Source organism: Megalops cyprinoides, chromosome 1 (genome assembly GCF_013368585.1).
Source record: "Megalops cyprinoides isolate fMegCyp1 chromosome 1, fMegCyp1.pri, whole genome shotgun sequence".
NCBI lineage: Eukaryota > Metazoa > Chordata > Actinopteri > Elopiformes > Megalopidae > Megalops > Megalops cyprinoides.
In genome coordinates, this window is record NC_050583.1 from 34,384,496 (window position 1) to 34,401,827 (window position 17,332).

The following is a 17,332-nucleotide window of genomic DNA, read 5'->3' on the forward strand; positions in this document are numbered from 1 at the left end:
ATTTAATCCGATCCTCACATTAGCTCTCATTATCCATTAGCTAATGATCTGTGCTATTTATAGGTGTCATTTCACTACTTTTCACTTGTTATCCCTATTCATATTTTGGAACAAAATAAAATATGTAACATTTTCATTTATTTATTCTGTAATTCTTCCTTCCAGCTTGCTGGTCTGAAATAAAATGTGTATGTTAAGTAGTACCACTGCGCGACACATCAACTCAGCACCTATTGCCTTGCAGGCAGCGTGCACTTACCAACGCGCACTCTCTGTAGAGGCCCCGCGAAAACTGGAGCGTTCCAATGCGCATGTCCGGCACTCTGTGAAATGAACTGGGCTGAAGACCGTGGAACCATTGAGCAGGTAGGTGCGTTGCATGTTTTCACACATTTACGGAAAAACATGGTAAATGCGTGTAGTAACGCATCGCTTAAACGTGTTTCCTTGACCTTCGCCTATGGCTGTAGAAGAGTTGGTTGCCATCTTCCAATGCATATTGTCCGTCACGTAGCCAGCTAGCAAGGTAGGCAGCTAACTAATGTTTAGCTCGGTAGTTAGAAACGTTAACGTTAGCTACTTACTGTCTGCAGGTACGCAGTCAAAGTATGTCTGTTTAGCTAGCATGCAATATCCACACAGTTTCACAATATCTTAAGCAAGTTTGCTATTACGGCAGCTAGCCAAATTAATACGTGTTGACTTGTATTACGCAGTGTGATGTCGCGCAAAGACGATTTGGAAAAGGCAAAGGACCTTAACTATAAACATGGACAGAACGTAGTTGGTTAATTAGCAAGTCAAGTGTGCTCACAGAGTCATTTTGGCGTGTTTTTTTCAGTGGATGATAGCATTGAGTCGTTGTGTTAGCTTCACGCTATATGAAATAGATTGCTGCCTTAGAGCCCACCAATGGACAGTGCACAGTGTGTTAGGTATTGACTGCTTTATTTCCTTGCGAAGTAGATAGCTATATAAACGGCTGAGACTGCTGTCCTGAATGTACAGGATAGCAATACATGCGTAACGTTAGCCACTTCCCATTCCAAATATGGCGTGTAAACAAGGAATGGGTAGTGTGAAACCGAGCTAGCTAATCAATTTGCCAGCTGTCATTGTCTGCTTTCACTTAATGAATGCTGTCTCAGATATTGTTTCATTCATGTTATTTCAGCTTGTTGTCTGTACCAGTAGTGTAATATCGATTTTAATGCTTTTCCCTTGCTCATAAATATGAAAGAGAGGAAAAGCATTACATCAATCCTTTTCTTCTGATATTTCACTTGTCCCAAGTAGAACTGGCATCCAGGTCCTTCACATTTCAGTGATCAAAGGCCTGTTGTAGAGATCGTAAAAAGGAGAACAGAGAACAGAAAACAGGAGCATGGGTACTCATGGAGTACTCAAAGAGGTGAACTGCATACAGCACCCAGGAATCCTTTGCCAGCATCACAGCTTTGGTTGTCATCACAGCACAGGTTGTCTCACTCTGAAACCTGTTCACCTCCGTCCTGCACCATGTTGCTGCTCCATTTCTGGTTCACTTTCAGAGCAACGCTTCAAATTCTGTGAAATTCAGTTTTGCTCACAGGTGTTCCTCTCCATGCTCCATGTTTCTCCCTGTTCCTGTTCCTCTCCATGTAAATAAGCTGAAAGCAGGTGTAGTGTTTGGCTTTTCTCTCACCACTCGGAGAACATTGGAGGGGTCGGTATGAAGTCCAATTGTAGACCGCAAGACCCACCTAGTTATTCAAAAGGTAGATTAGACAAGGAGTGGTGTCTGCTGTGGGTCAAGTTTGAGATGATGACAAAGTGTTATGATTGTGTACCTGGACAGACAAACCTGTCAAAACATGACCATTCCTAATGGTGTGTGATGTGCTTCTCAGTGTATGACCTGAAGCTAATGGATCCATGCAAGGCTTACATGCACCTAGCATTGTTGTATGGTGTGCTCTTTAGTGATTCAATGTAGCTTACATTAGTACGCCAAGAATATGGCTGTCTGTCTTGCTTTATGTATTTGCTGTTAGCCGTAAGTAATTTATTGATCGTTTTAGGACTGCGCTATAATAAGGATTCCTCCGCTCTGACACTGCAGTAAAGTTAGTTGCTTTCAGATCCCTCTCAGCTGATTTCATTGTGGTAATTGATTTGGAGTATGACCAAAGAATGATAATAAAGTGATTCTTATTTATAATTAATCTACAGGCAGCTGTGGTCCATGCTGTCTTGCATTACAGAAAGCTGAGCTGTCTCCCACTCTTGCAAAGTTCAGGACTTTTGAGCAATCCAAGGCGGCTACCCTCTGAAAGGGCCCATCCTGAAATGCATGCAGCCCGTCTCTGAAATGTGCCAGTCCTCTCTTTCGCTCAGGTTTTCCCCAGGTTCAGTGCGGCACTCGGAGCGCGCATGCCCGGGGCCACCTGGTCCTTTCCTGTCAGAAGACCCAAGTTGCAAGAAAAATCTAATTAAGATAATTGGCTAACGTGGTTTGAGCGCTGACGGCTCCCCGTGCATATGCGCACCCGCGCACGCTCACACGCGAGCAGGGGCAGGGGCAGGGTGGAGTGAGCTGTGGGGCGCGGGCCTGGGGGGAAGATGCACAGTTTAAGCCTGTTTTGGACTGGAATGGGTGGGCTCAGGGGCCAGAGCTGGATCATGTGGCCGCAATGAAGACTGTTGAAGCCCAGAGAGGCGGTCCGGATCAGAGCAGCTCAACAGTGGGGAGAAAGGACAACAAGAAGCGTGCGACTTTTACCCTCCATGCATTTGTGTTAAGCCAGAAAAAAGTGAGTGTGGAGTGCTTGTTTGATCGTAGTCTAGATAATAAATTGCTGTTCATATGCTAAAATATTGTTGCTGTTGATAGGATTCTTCTGTGTGTTTGCTTGGTACTAAAGAGTTGCTTACTCTTTGTTATTGGTCCCTCTTGTGCTCATTGTCAACAGAGATCAAAGAAATGCAGCATGCCAGTAATAAAATTCACAAAAGGAATTATTTGACAGGCAATCTTTGTGGTTGTTTGTTAATGTTTACCAAATATTCATATCTGATTTTGAAAGTACATTGCTAGTTACAAATATACTGTTTTGGATTCTGACATCCAGAGGTGTTTAAGAATCAAGCACTGACAGTGAGTGCCATCTGTAATAAAAAGCTGAGTAGCCTGTCATAGTTAACCCCTGTGTCATGGTGCTGTGTTTATGGAGAGCCCATAAATGCTGACATTATGTCAATGGTTTGCAACACTTTTTTCTGAAGCAGGGAGTGCAAGTTCACTTGTGCAAAGGTTCACCTGAGTCAGACACCTGAGTCAGACACACTGGTCACATGGTTCTTTCTGGTTTTATCCCATTTTGAAGGCAGCTGTTAGTCTACATCTGATTTGAGAGCCCAGGGCAGTGCTGTGGCTTTGTGGTCTCCGTCACTGCTGCAGATCACGGCGGCCTATCTGAGAGCCTATAACTGTGCTCAAACTGTAAGCACTTATTTTCTCTCTCTCTCTCTCTCTCTCTCCCTCTCTCTCCCTCCCTCCCTCTCTCCCGCTCTCTCTTTCTTCCCCCCTCCGTCCCTCACAGTGAACATCATGTGCGGCTCATAATCAAACCCCAGACATATCTGTTGTATACAAGCAGATTGTCCCAGTCTCGCTGTCCCCCCACTCTAGTCTGCAAGCCCAGGGTCATGGCTGAGGAGGACTATGGGCGCTTTGTGGACTGGGATCAGATGGGCGATCTGGCCAAGAGCAGCGGCCCGAGCAAGCTGGACTGCAAGGACCAGCGCGAGCTGAAGCAGCTGGCCCGCCAGGGCTACTGGGCCAAGAACCACAAGCTGCGGGCCCAGGTCTACCAGCAGCTGATCAAAGCCATCCCCTGCCGCACCGTGACCCCGGACGCCGAGGTCTACCGAGACATCGTGGAGAACGTCGTGGGCAAGCGGGCTGCCGCCAGCATCCCCTTGCCGGAGTTTGTGGACGGCAGCCCTGTGCCCAAGTACTGCCTGAAAGCGGACGGCGTGGGTGCGGCCCACAAGATCATGTCGTGCGTGGCCAGCCAGTTCCCCGACATCTCCCACTGCCCCGCGCTGCCCGCTGTCACCGCGCTCCTGCTGCACTTCAGCACCGACGAGGCGTACTGCTTCGAGCAGGTGTGCCGCCTGCTGGCGTGCAACGAGCCAGGCCGACGCATGCTGGACCAGACCTTCCTGGCCTACGAGTCGTCCTGCATGACCTTCGGTGATCTGGCCAACAAGTACTGCCCCACCGCCCACAAGCTGATCGTGGCCACTGCCCAGGACGTGCTGGAGGTGTACTCGGACTGGATGCACTGGGTGCTGGGCGACCTGCCCTTCTCCCACGTGGCCAGGGTCATGGACGTCTTCCTGGTGGAGGGCTACAAGGTGCTGTTCCGCGTGGCCCTGGCCCTCCTCAAGTTCTACCGCAAGCAGAAGTCCGGCCAGCAGCAGCAGCCCGCCGGCCAGGACACGGGCGGCGTGCGGGGGAGCATCCAGGCCTTCGTCCGGGGCATCGCCTCCTGCGTCTCCCCGGACAAGCTGCTGGAGAAGGCCTTCGCCATCCGCCTCTTCAGCCGCAAGGAGATCACGCTGCTGCAGCTCACCAACGAGAAGTCCCTGCAGCAGAAGGGCATCACCGTCAAGCAGAGAAGGTACAGAGTGCAGAGCTCCTGCCCAGCAGGAAGGGCCAGTCGACTCTCGCTGCTGTCTTCTGAGCAGTGCTAATTTCCTGTATCTGCATGCTCGTGCCCATCTGCACGTGCTCATGTGCTTTATTTCCTTTCACTGTGATGTCATTTTTTCACTCACCTCTCTCTCTTTCTTACTCGTGGTTGTGCTCCTGTGCATTCCTCCCACCTGTCACCATCTTCTGTCTCTCCGTCTTCACTCCTGTCTTCACCTCTCACGCTGTTGTGTGATTAGCCTTCACAAGGGGTAGGTACCCTGTGCTCCTGTGCCTCTGGGGTTAATGGGCACTGTCTCATAGCTTTTATTGTACATGATGTTTATCGTGGTCAGTTTTTACCAGTATGCAGGAAAGAAACCACAGCACTATTAATATTGCAGACAACGGAGTACATGTCAGTCTTGATTGTCACTGATGGATTTGTGAAGTCCGGATACAAATATTTTCAAGCTGTATATGTCATTCATAGACTTTATTGACAACCAAAACAGTGTAGCTAATACTAATAATTACTAATACAACCAACAACAGAAGTAAATTATCTTGATATTTACATGAAATATGCGGCACATAAATGCAAACAGCAACAGGAAAGTCTGAATGGCTGTTTTTATAAACTTCTTGCATGTCTGTTTTAGGTGTATTTCCTGGTTTTGAATATTTCAGTATAGTAGTACATGAGACATGTACTGAAATCTGAAGGCAGCCTAGGTCCAGGAGTTCCAAAGATATTTCTTTTTTTATTCCATCCCAACCCTTAATTACATAACCGGTTCAGTTACTTTGCTAAGTTAATGTACATGTCCATGTGCTCAAGGTTCATAATTCAGAGAGTTCTTGAAAGTCTTCAGGGTTATGGAACCGCAGGGTAATTGATCACATTATGTAATAAAAGGCTGAACAACAAAACCAGAAACATCTCTGGTACTCCAGGACCTTCAGTTGCATGCTCCTGCTCTAGGCCTGTGAGAATCAGAACTGGTTTTTCCTGGGCCTGAGCTAAACTTCTTTAGCAGAGACACCACTGAATGGAACCACAGGAACATCCATCACCCAGTATTATGATATCTCACTGTCACAAACAAAGAAATAAATCTAAAAGTAACAATGCTAGCTAAATGCAGTGGAAATTATGTGGGACTTGTGCTGCTTCTAGATCTCATTTTATCAGCACTGTCAGTGCCTGATAATGTCACCTTTTCAGGATTTACAGGAAGCAAGGCGAAAGTGTCCACAACAGGCACAGTATGACATTTTAACAGGATGAGGATTTTTTGTAAATTATTATAATCTAACACAATCAGCAGCATGCCTTACAGAGACTTTCATCGTCCAATCTAAATGGTGAAAGGCTCGGCTGGCCCAGACTGTGGAAACTAACGCTGCCCCCCCTCCCCCTTCCTGTGTGTAATTTCCAGGCGAAATGTGCAGCTGGCGGTGAATGCGGAGAACTTCTCCTCGGCGATCGTCAGCGCCAAGGAGATGCGGGACATCTGGTCCTGGATCCCAGAGCGCTTCGCCCTGTGTCAGCCCCAGCTCCTCTTCACCACAGCCGATCACGGCTGCAGCCTCAACAGGTACGGCCCAAGGGAGGAGCACCTGAAAACCGTACAAAGTACGCAAAGTCATAAAAGCATTGGCATGACAAGTGAGAAAAATGTATAGTGTTCTCACTGCAAGGTCATTTTACAGTGCACAGCCACAAAGGTTGTGTTCTGGGGTTCATCACATGACAGCCATATATCTGTTAAAAAATATATAAAATCTTAATTCTGCATGTTGGTTTTCACCTTTAAAATCCTCTGTATCCCTGATTTCATGTAAAAAAAAATGTAGAATGTAGGCATTTTTATTCTGTTCTATTTTCTATCATTCTATGGAGCTTTCAGCCACAGCAGTTTAGTACAGGAGTCAGATGATGTTTTCACCCAAGCAGATGTATCAGCTTCAGAGCACATACTCCAATCAGCACTGTCTGTATACAAAACAGATTTGATCAAAAGCAGCGAGATCTTTGTACAGGTAACTTTGTATGTGTATGTGTTTGTCCTTTTTTCCATGTGTGTAGGGTTGAATATAGAATGGTGCAAAAAAAAATGCATTGATCATTTGCTGCTGCAGTGCCTGCTTAGGAATTTGAATTAGGACAGTTTACAGCTAACCCAATATCACCTGATGGGAACGACACATCTCGTGTGTAGGCAACTGCAGTACAATTTGTGCCTCCTCCTCTAGCTGTGGCTTCTGGCTGTAGATTTTCTCCTTTAAGTTTAGGGGTGGGATTACAGCATGCTAGGAGAGAATAAGGGCTCACACATTAGCATCAGAGCAGTGAAAGGGGCGCAGGATGTGTCCAGGTGTTCCTCTAGAGCGTGGCATTTGACGGCTGTGTCTCCCTCCCGCTTGCAGGTTCTACTCCCATTGCGAGGGTTTTGAGCCCACTCTGCTCCTCATCAAGACCACTGATGGAGAGGTACAGTACAGACGTCGCACTTCGCTACACCTCTTTAAACTGAGTTTGGCACAACAGACACTGACTGTACGAGCACAGAGATAGCTGGAGCACCTATGAATACATTCCACACAGCTTTGCTTGAATATGTGACACGAGTCTCCCATTTACAACTGCTGTGTATGCTTTTACTGCTCTCTACTGTCTCTGGCCCTGACCATGACGTCATTTGGACACGTCCCAGTAAGGACCTCCTCACTCTGCAATGACCTGCTTGCCGTGTAGATTAACCATGATGATTGATTGGTTGCAGTTTGTGCATAAATGAGCATGCACACAGTCTTTGGGGAAATTACCTTGACCCTGCTGGTGCAGAAATCCATGCTGTAATGACACGTCACACTGTCCTGCCTGTACCTAGATGTGTGGTGCTTACCTGTCCACTGACTGGGAGGAACGCAAGCGAGGTGGGAACAAGCTCAGCTTTTTCGGGACAGGGGAGTGCTTCGTGTTCAGGGTGAGTTTGCTAGCTGCCACCACAGTCTGTAGGAGGCTATAAAAAGCCACAGTGCAGTATATTATGTGTTATAGTGATTGTTTACATTTTTGTTTTTTTGTCTCTAATTGTATTTAATTAATCAAATGATCTTCAGAGTTGTAACTTGCTGCTGCTGGAGGTGTAGAGTTGTAAAGAATTTATGAAGTATTTTTCTCCCTCGAAAAGTTTTGACATTTGGGAAACAGCTTTTTCTTTTCTTATCTGTTTAAAGAACCTTGCATGAAAAAATAACACAGATTTTACTGGAGACATCCCAGAAGACACAGTGGATTGTTTGTCTTAGATCAAATTCTCTTCGCTTATCACTAGTGAAAGCAATAGTGATTAAAAGGGGAGTGAGTGGGAGTAGTCACCAGAGGGCGCCATTCACAAAGGGCTTCACCCTCTGTCATATATGGTCTGAAAAACATTTTTTAGTACTGACCACCACCCTTTCACAGTTTCAGAATCCAGATGTTTCAGAAATGAAAGGAAACTGATTTCACATTTTTAAAAATTTAAACTTCTGGATTTAATGGTGTTATTTGATGCCGTGACTTCAGTGACCAAATAAACATCAGCTAAATTTAAGACATCAGGGTAGCCATCACAGCATTTTTAATGAAGTCCTGTAAAACGTCTTGTTAAAAACATTGCACCAGATTTGTGTGGTTGAACACTCATGCACTGTAAAGTTCAAACCCCAGACAGTGTCAGTACAGAGGCCTGTAGAGGAGCACATGCCAAGCCAGTTTTCCATGCCCTGCATGAATCATTCAGCATGTGACTCCCAGAGTTAGGCAGATGCTGTCTGTGCACAGTCCACACACACCATTGCAGCCAACAGCGCCTAGAGCTTCTACACCTGTAATCTGAGCCCGAGCTCGTACGTTTACCTGAGTTGCTCCTACACCTGACACCTGACACAGGGCTGCAGGCAATGATTTGTCCCATATCCAGTGCTGTCGTGACTGAGTCTGCTGTATCTTTTGTGATTTCACAGAGTGACAAAGAGGTGGCTATAATGGAATGATTAGAAACACTGACCACACTCTCTTAGGCCTGTGGCATTTTTCTGAGCTCTGTACGTCAAGAGGAAGAGCTCTAAATAAATCATACTAATGCTCTTGTCTGTACAGATGAAGCCAGAGATGGAGAGGTATGAGTGGGTGGTGATCCGGCACCCGGAGCTGGCATCAGCCGTTCCGGGTCAAATTGAAGAGCCCTCTGAGGGGGAGCCTGCCACCCCGCCCCAAAACTCAGACAAAAACACCCTCCCTGCAGCCGATCCCCGGACCGACCCCTCTGACCGCCTCTCTCCCTTCCTGTCCGCCCGTCACTTCCACCTCAACTCCAGGAACACCTCCATGTTCATGGCCGGCAACGTTGACTCCATCATCGTGGGTGAGTGTGAGCAAGACAGCGTTTCTGCTGCAGAGGCCTTCTGCTCTCCTCTGGTGTCAGTCGCCTCGCTTGAAACAAAAGGGAAGTGAAATGATCCCTCCTCTCTTCGGCGGGTTGTAATTACTACCATGTGTCAAAAGTCTTGTCACGAGTGTGGCTGTCAAGTGCAAGTACCTACGCTTCTTAGCATGAATAGATAGATATTCGTTATATGTGCTCCTCTCCAGCTGTGGTCCTTTTCTCTGTTTGACCAGGAGGGGGCGAAGGCAATGCCCTGTACATAGATGCAGAGCTGAACCATGGTCGCACCGCACGCTGCACAACCTTCGACAATCCGCCGCTGTGCAGTGAAACCTTCCAGATCGCCATTCTGGAGGTGTGGGGCTTCCAGGACACCATGAGTTCCTAACTGGGTCCGGAACGGGAGAGAACAGCCCCAGTTGCACTTCACCCTGAGCTGAGTCCGTCCCTCTACGGCTGCACTACACGGATCCGGGCGTATTTAGAGTCCAGGACATGGTCGCATTAAATGAGTAGTGAGCATTCTGGGTATTTATTTAAGGACAAATAGGCATCATATCCATACACATTTTCATCATAATCAATAACATTTAGTTAGAGTTTTTTTATTACTTTATTTTACTGAAGAGAATTTTAATGGTCAAATCTGTATTTGTTAATTGTTCAGTATTTTTAATTGTCTGCCACTTATTTGTTCGGAGGTGCAAAATTATAAAAAATGAACAGTGTTATTAGGAATATTTAGAAATCACAATTGTAGTAATGCGTCATTGCTTGCACAAGGGCATTTACAGTGTAGTTTTTTTTTCTTTTCATTTTGAAATGGAAATACACACTATCGCAGCTCATTGTTCTTAGCAAAGAATCTTTCCCACCTGAATTTATTTTTGCAAATCGGTTGCATACCAACTGCCAAAGACCCAAATTTAGCACTTACTCCAGTAAGTAATCAAAGATGTCTATCCAGTTGTCTTTGGTGCTAATTGTTCTATAAAAGTGAAGTATATGTTGTAAAATATCATTTGTTTTGTGAAGGCCATTCATTGTTTGTAAGGTATGTTATGTATGTACAGAGTCAATGTGATCACATCAGTTTCATCCAGAAGCATTATTGCACCTTTTGTAAAGGAAGCCTAAGGCTGTTTAGAAGGAAATGAAAAAGTCTTTTAGAAGGTTTGTCTAACTGGAGATTGAAGTTCATTTGAAATTCATTGTAAGTTTTGTGGTTAAAAAAAAAAAACATAAGAATTTGAAAATGAACCCCGGGGACAATCCTTTGTTGGAGGGTACTAGACACATCAAAGCACATGATTCTCATAAGGCTGATTACGAAGTGTTTGGTATGTCCAACCAGGATCTCTCCCCAAGTTTCATTTTTGTTTACCACAATCTGGAAGCTGTATTTCAGTCTTAGTCCTTAGGTGTACCTCTCTCATCCTACATATCAGTGATCTGTGCTTATCAGAACTCCGAAGTGTGTCCTGCATAGACACCCTCAGATTTTGTTTTTGTGAATGTAAGACCTGTGGTTCCTTGTAACATTACATGAAGCGTATCTGTTTTGATACCTGAAATGTGCTGTAGAAGGAGTGATAGTTTTGTCGAGTCTGTACGTTTGTCAGGTGTATTTTACTATCGCAAATATTCAGTGAAATGAAGTCCATATCAGCAGAGAACTCCCTTGTATACATATGCGCATTTTCGCTCAGCTTTGACACTCTGTGTCATGTAGTGTTGTTTCACACTGACGCCAGGTAGAGTGACCAGGTTCTGAGTCAGGGATGTCATGAATTGAAGGATCATAACACATGAAAACTGATGATTGTGAACAGACTTGATTTGGTTATATGTCAACATGTATGTTGAGTTTTGTTGAAGAATGTGCTCCATTAAATTGTTGTTTGACGAGTTACAGATTTATTATATTTGAAAATACATTTAGAACAAGCAGTATCTTTGTCTCACCATTCCTTTTGTATCACTCTGAGTGTCTTTCAATATTCATATTTTGAAACTGCTTTAAAATATTCCATTAGATGTCATAACTGCACCTTCAAGTTCAATGAATGCCGGTTATGACTAGAATATAATATATTTGAGTCGTCTGCCCCAGTAAACTTACAGAGGTTTGAGGAGCGATGTTCGGAGGCTCTATACAATGTTAAAGTACAACAATTAATATCATTTAATTAAATAACGCTTGTGTGAGCGATGCGGATTAAAGCTTGAGCGTGAATGAAACATCGGTAATTGAATAGGGCTATGGAACGTCGTGGTGAAGTATTCGGCAGCATTACTATAACTAGATAGCATACCCGAGATTGCACCATAAAAATAGTGCTACAGTATCAGTGCCCAATGCTTACGGGGATCACCTTGGTTCGCGGAACATGCCGACGTCATTCTGGTTAGATGTGAATATAATATGTAATCTTTTATGTTCGTAATTCCTTACATGTCTCCAAAATACGTACATTGTTTTACACGTTTCAGTCACACAAGCTCGGGTGAAGTTCTCCCCAAGATGTCCATGAAATTTGAAATGGTGATTCAAGGATTTCCACGCCCGTTCATGTAAGCGCGTCGTCTCTGTAGATGCCCACACAAATAGAAATATCTTACATTTACATTAGAGCGCTACACATTGTTAGAGCCACGCAGCCAGGCACGGTGGAACCACACGGTAGAAGGACTACAGCGTAATGAAGTACACTGTCTGGCCATAAAAGTCGCACACTCTAATATTTTGTTGGACCGTCTTTAGCTTTGATTACGGCGCGCATTCGCCATGGCATTGTTTCGACAACCTTATGCAACGTCACAACATTTATTTGACGACGGGGGACTCAAACCACTCCGTAAAGACTTCTCCGGCACATCCCAAAGACTTTCAATGGGGTTAAGGTCAGGACTCTGTGGTGGCCAATTCATGTGTGAAAATGATTCCTCATGCTCCTTGAACCATTCTTTCACAATTTGAGCCCGATGAATCTTCGTCCTGGAATATGCCCGTGCCATCAGGGAAGAAAAAATCCACTGATGGGATAACCAGGTGATTCAGTACATTCAGGTACTCAGCTGACTTCATTTTACTGCCACATAACGTTGCTGAGCCTAGACCTGACCAACTGAAGCAACCCCAGATCATTTGCTTATTTTAAATCCAGACGGCGACCTTTTTTGGCCAGGCAGTGTACATTTACTGGGTACAGGTGTTCCAGTGTGATTTCTCTCAGCATGCGACAGAATACCACCTTGTTCGCAGTCGCACACGGAGTTACGTTTTAATTACTGGATCGTGTCTCACGTATTTTATTTTTAAAGACGTTTACCAATACCTATGGAGGAGGTGAATTTGATTTAACGTCAATAATACATCCTACTTTTTGTTTTGCCATATTTGGAATTATAAATGTGCGAAGCTAACAGGAAAACGATTGCTCTTCTGACATGTAGATTCTTCTCCCCTAACAGGAAAGTCTGATTTGTGAACACATTTGGTATCTTGCACACCAAACTTACAGCACAAACTCAGACTTCAGCCTATTTCCTGTATTGCATTATCTTTGAGAACACTCAACATCTCTTCTTGAACGTGTGCTGTTTAAATGAATAAAATATCAGATTTGACAGGTAAACTGCAGTTAATCATGCTTTCAACCCTGAAATAAAAACTTTCAGGTTTACACGATGGCAGAAATAATGCAATTTAGCAGTCATAACACTTCCAGCATATTTTACAGAATATTAATATAAAACCTGTGCAGCTGAAAGTCAAAAATAGAATTTGGGCTGAGTCTGCAAGTCCTGTGAGAGCATTAGTAATCCTCACAGCCACGCTTGTCTTTGCACTGTTGCTGCCAGCTCCTCGGTTTTGTCTTCCTGTGTGTCAGACAAGGATGTCATCTGTTCCACGGAAGAGCACAGCAGAAATTAAAACTGCACTGCACAGGGTGTAACATGTGCCATTGAGCGCCAATGACCAAATGAAACCTCATGTGTCCTGTGTGAAGCTGTTGTGCTGGTGGTGTGTGCACTACTGTGTCCTTGCAGCAAAATCAGATGCCTTCTTTGAGTCTCTTATCAGCTGAATGTTGACCACTGAGCCGCATGTAGTACATTACAGCAAAATTTGTAAATCCCTAATTTTTCGTGTGATTAAGTACAGAAAATGTAGACCAGTTTGATCGAAGAATTTCATCAATAACATTCACAGTGTTTTGGAGGCACATTTTTGGAATACAGCTACTTTGTTCATCTTTACTTTTACTTTCCATATATCAGGTGTTGCTTTTGTATGTAGAGATCTGCATTCTTTAATATTTATATATATATATATATATATATATATATATATATATATATATATATATACATATATTATACACACACACACACACTGTTTTTCAGGGTTTGGGCTAGGCCCCTTATCTCCAGTGAAGGGGGAAGGCCCTTTTCTATTCCAACATGACTGCACAAAGCAAGGACTATAAAGACATGGTTTGATGAGTTCGGTGTGGAAGAACTTGACTGGCCCACACAGAGCCCCGATCCAGCATCGAGCACCTTTGGGATGAACTGGAACGGAGATTGCGAGATACATACATATATATATATATATATATATATATATATATATATATATATATATATATATATATATATATATATATACATTTTCCTATATGATAACAACTTTCTGTGATGAGTGGGAGCCGAAATTTTTTCAGAAATTTCAGTTAGATTCTGGTTATTATCAACCAGAAGATGTTTAATCACATGGGCAGGCTGAGACAGTTTCTATATTTGCTGCCAGCTTCCTCTATTTCTGTTGTGAATGTAGATCCCAACTGTCTTGAGTGGGAGGGTTGGGGAAAAACTGGTTGAGCAAGCTATATTGGGAATGTGACATATGTATGCTTTATGGCCCAGTTGTCTTTACTATCAGAGTGTTCTGTGTGTAAACCCTCTTTCTCCTTCCAAGACTTCCAATATATTGCAGTTTGACTAATACCAGGTTTTCCCAGCCATGTTTCCAGATGTGACTAGAGCTGTATATGTGACCCCACAGCTTGGTGCAGGAGTAACCATGTAAAGCGTGTTTGTTGTCTTTAATTTAGCATTTTCATAAAGGAGTCGTAAGAGGACTGTATACTTAAATGCAAATGTCACACTGAAATGCTCAAATCAGTTTCACAGCCACATGCTGACGGTATTGCTACCAAGGGGACAATTGTGGTGGAATAATCTGTGTCCAAGAGACCATGACAAGTTTTCAGCCCTCACTCACATGTCACATGGGTGGAGAAAGAATCTGAGGGTATTACTAGAATTGTTTTCACATCACCTGGTTAATCATATGACCTTAGAGAAAGGAGGAACGGAAGACATGATGGGGTAGAAGCTACATCACTTTGAAATCAAGACAATGCTGGATGAGGTATGGTAAAGTTTGACCATCTGAATTGTTCAAGCTACAGCTTGAAACCTTTGCAGACTAGTGAAATGGAAAAGCTACCACTGGGTTTCAGTTCAATACCAGTTAGTAAACCCAAGCACAACAATAATCCCCAGATGCAACAATATGGGTTTGCATGTTAGCAGCTTCTTATGCACTGACCGATCACAACCAGTTGGTGTGTGTAAGCAGAGTCATTATCTGAGTTTCATGTCAATAATCCATTTGGGGAGGTATTGTGTACAAGGCCTGAGAGGGAAAGTGTTAGAGTAAAAGGCCATTCCACTCAAAGGGCACTCAACTCTTAAAAGTGTTTTGTTTTGTCAAATTTGTCTGTGTTTTCAGCTCTATTAAAAATGTCACATATAAAATGCATAATTTGTGTGATGGTTTTGTAATAACTGAAGGATGTGTTCATTAAAATAGTTAAGCTACACCAATCAGGATTATTGATCTATAAATCTCCTTAAGAGCATGATAGTTTATACTGCCATAGGACTTTTTCCGTTCTATCAATTATTACATTTTTACATTGACCATAACAAGCTATGTCCTGCTTTAGCTGTTATGTCTTTTAACTTCTTTAAGTGCAAAGACATTGTTCCAAAGCTAAATGAACGTTTAGGAGTATGTTGTGAAATGTTTTTATTATGTGCAGATAGTCAAAGTGACCATATGTCTGCCCCCTTTTGGCAAAACCATGTAATTCATTCAGAATTTTCACAGCTATTAATGCTTTTTTTATGGGTCAGGTACAAATGTTTGAAAGTCTGGATTTCTGGTCCTTAAACTCTTAACCCTTTGCATGCATAGTTTAGATATTGAAATGCACAGGCTGAAGTTTATTAAATCACACTCACTGATATCAGGTACCTGTGCACTGCTTTTAGTGAATGTGCAAGTGTTATTTTTTCCTTGCTCTGACAAGAATTTCATTGCACTCACATCTGTCACCACCCTTTTTTCAGCTTCCACCCTGCCTCTCCCTCAGAGCTATGCATGTGTTCTCTCCTCAGGCTGGATATATCCCCACCTCCCCAGTTTCACAAGGGAAAGAGAACCCAGAGCTCACAGGCATGCCTTCACATGAAAGGCTAACAGCTAATTTTATATGCTCATAATGTCTTTTCTGTGTAGAAAAATAAAGCGCCAACTAAGTCCTTAAATACATGTATCGATACAAGACTGACCTTTGAGAGTGGTGCTCTCATGGATGTTATAGCCATCATATAACGCCTAAAAATATGATCTTCATGCTTCTGTAGCAGCTTGGGAGACTGCTTCCGTCTCATCTTAGTTATGTCTCTGAAATGATAGGCATTTCATTATGGACTTTTTTACAGTACGTAGTTGTCTCTAGGGGATGTATGAAGTACCATTAGGGTTTAATGGAAATACCACAAGAGGAAGTATATGTAGATCTATGACTGGTCTCATGGTAGATGGAAACTTGGATGCAGTGCAGCATTTTAATTACCAAAGTTTTTATTTCCCCTGTCTTAATAGTGGATTTGCCCCCGTAAGCATCCTGCTTATGCTATGTTGTCTTCTTAGTGGCCTCGTGGTTTTCAGAAATGTCTGAATATGCCATCTCCACTCTATGGAACAGAAACCCATATATTTGTTTCAGATAATTTATTTTCTTTCTGGAAATTTCAGCATTTGGCATGCCTTGATGGTAATAATCTGATAATTACAGAACAATTTTCAGCTTGTCTCTAGCATCATTAGTCAACATATCACAGAGGAAAATGCAGGAAAACGTTCCATTGCTGGAAGCTTTTTACTCATATAGTTGCACATATCATAGAAAACTGCATATCATATTTAAAAGCAAGAACCTCACACTGCCAATAATATCTAAGATTTCAATCTAAAGGTGCAGATTAAACATCCCATAATTCATCCATTGCCTCATTATTTATTTATCTGGGTAAAAATAGTAACATATGCTGGTGTTGCAGGATAAAAGAAACAGGACAGCACTTCTCATGAAGCACAGAAGCTACTTTTACAGCCACTATGTACATCAGATTAATGATAATCTTTGATCAATGGTGGTTCAGTTACCACAGAAGAAGAATATGAGCTTCATGACTTCAATCATGTAACCTCTATGTGCTTTCTGTAACACAGGAGATCACACCCCCATGCACATAATATAGAAGATGAGAACACAAGGTGTTGTATTGTGCAGAGGAAATGGCACAGCCTAGATGATGCTGCTGCAGAACTGCCATCAGGGTGGGGTCTGAGAGGGCATGCCTGCCTGGCTGTGTGGAAATGCAGGCGTAAGACGTGCTGGGGGAGGGGAGGAACTGTGTGATCTCTCTGACTCACTCACTCCCTCCCTCATTGCTGTCCCTGGTACTCTACGCTTGTACTGGCTAGGAGCAATATAGTGGGAAACCCTCCCCCCCCACGCCCTTCCCTTTCAAACACGCACACGCACGTGCGCATGCACACATATTTCCCCTCCACCCTGCCACAGTAATGCCTGGGTCTCTACTGTAAAATTTTCATTCATTTAATGTTACCTCAAAGCAAATAAATGCAATGATTTTCAGGCTGAAATGCACCAAGGAGCCTGTATTGAGTTTAAAAATCACACACACATACACACACTACATGTGACTGATGCCTAGCATTATAAGAGGGATTTCTTAATTTCTCACTATGATGCACAAAATGTGTTTATTTGTAAAAGGTTGAAGGTTCTTATTTCCATATACTGTATGCGATAGTAATAAATGGGGT

At 43.4% G+C, this 17,332-nt stretch overlaps 1 protein-coding gene across 2 annotated transcripts; it reads left to right on the plus strand.

Moving 5' to 3' along the window:
- The first annotated feature begins 315 nt into the window (after positions 1-315).
- Positions 316-9,673, plus strand: tbc1d24 (TBC1 domain family, member 24). Of its 2 annotated transcripts, none has more exons than XM_036534517.1 (7): positions 316-366; positions 3,582-4,667; positions 6,121-6,279; positions 7,112-7,175; positions 7,576-7,671; positions 8,832-9,096; positions 9,351-9,673. In XM_036534517.1, exons 2-7 carry the CDS (start codon positions 3,688-3,690, stop codon positions 9,503-9,505), a joined length of 1,719 nt encoding a protein of 572 aa, XP_036390410.1. In that variant the 5' UTR covers positions 316-366; positions 3,582-3,687; the 3' UTR covers positions 9,506-9,673. The 2 variants fall into 2 exon arrangements, with proteins under 2 accessions (XP_036390410.1, XP_036390417.1); XM_036534524.1 differs by lacking the exon at positions 316-366 and adding an exon at positions 2,633-2,792.
- Positions 9,674-17,332: the final 7,659 nt, after the last annotated feature.

Excerpts from the sequence above, each read along its gene's own strand:
- tbc1d24 (XM_036534517.1), top strand. The coding sequence starts at position 3,688 with ATGGCTGAGGAGGACTATGGGCGCTTTGTGGACTGGGATCAGATGGGC. Across the intron at positions 6,280-7,111 it reads CACGGCTGCAGCCTCAACAG|GTTCTACTCCCATTGCGAGG; the intron begins GTACGGCCCAAG and ends TCCCGCTTGCAG. Across the intron at positions 7,176-7,575 it reads TCAAGACCACTGATGGAGAG|ATGTGTGGTGCTTACCTGTC; the intron begins GTACAGTACAGA and ends GCCTGTACCTAG.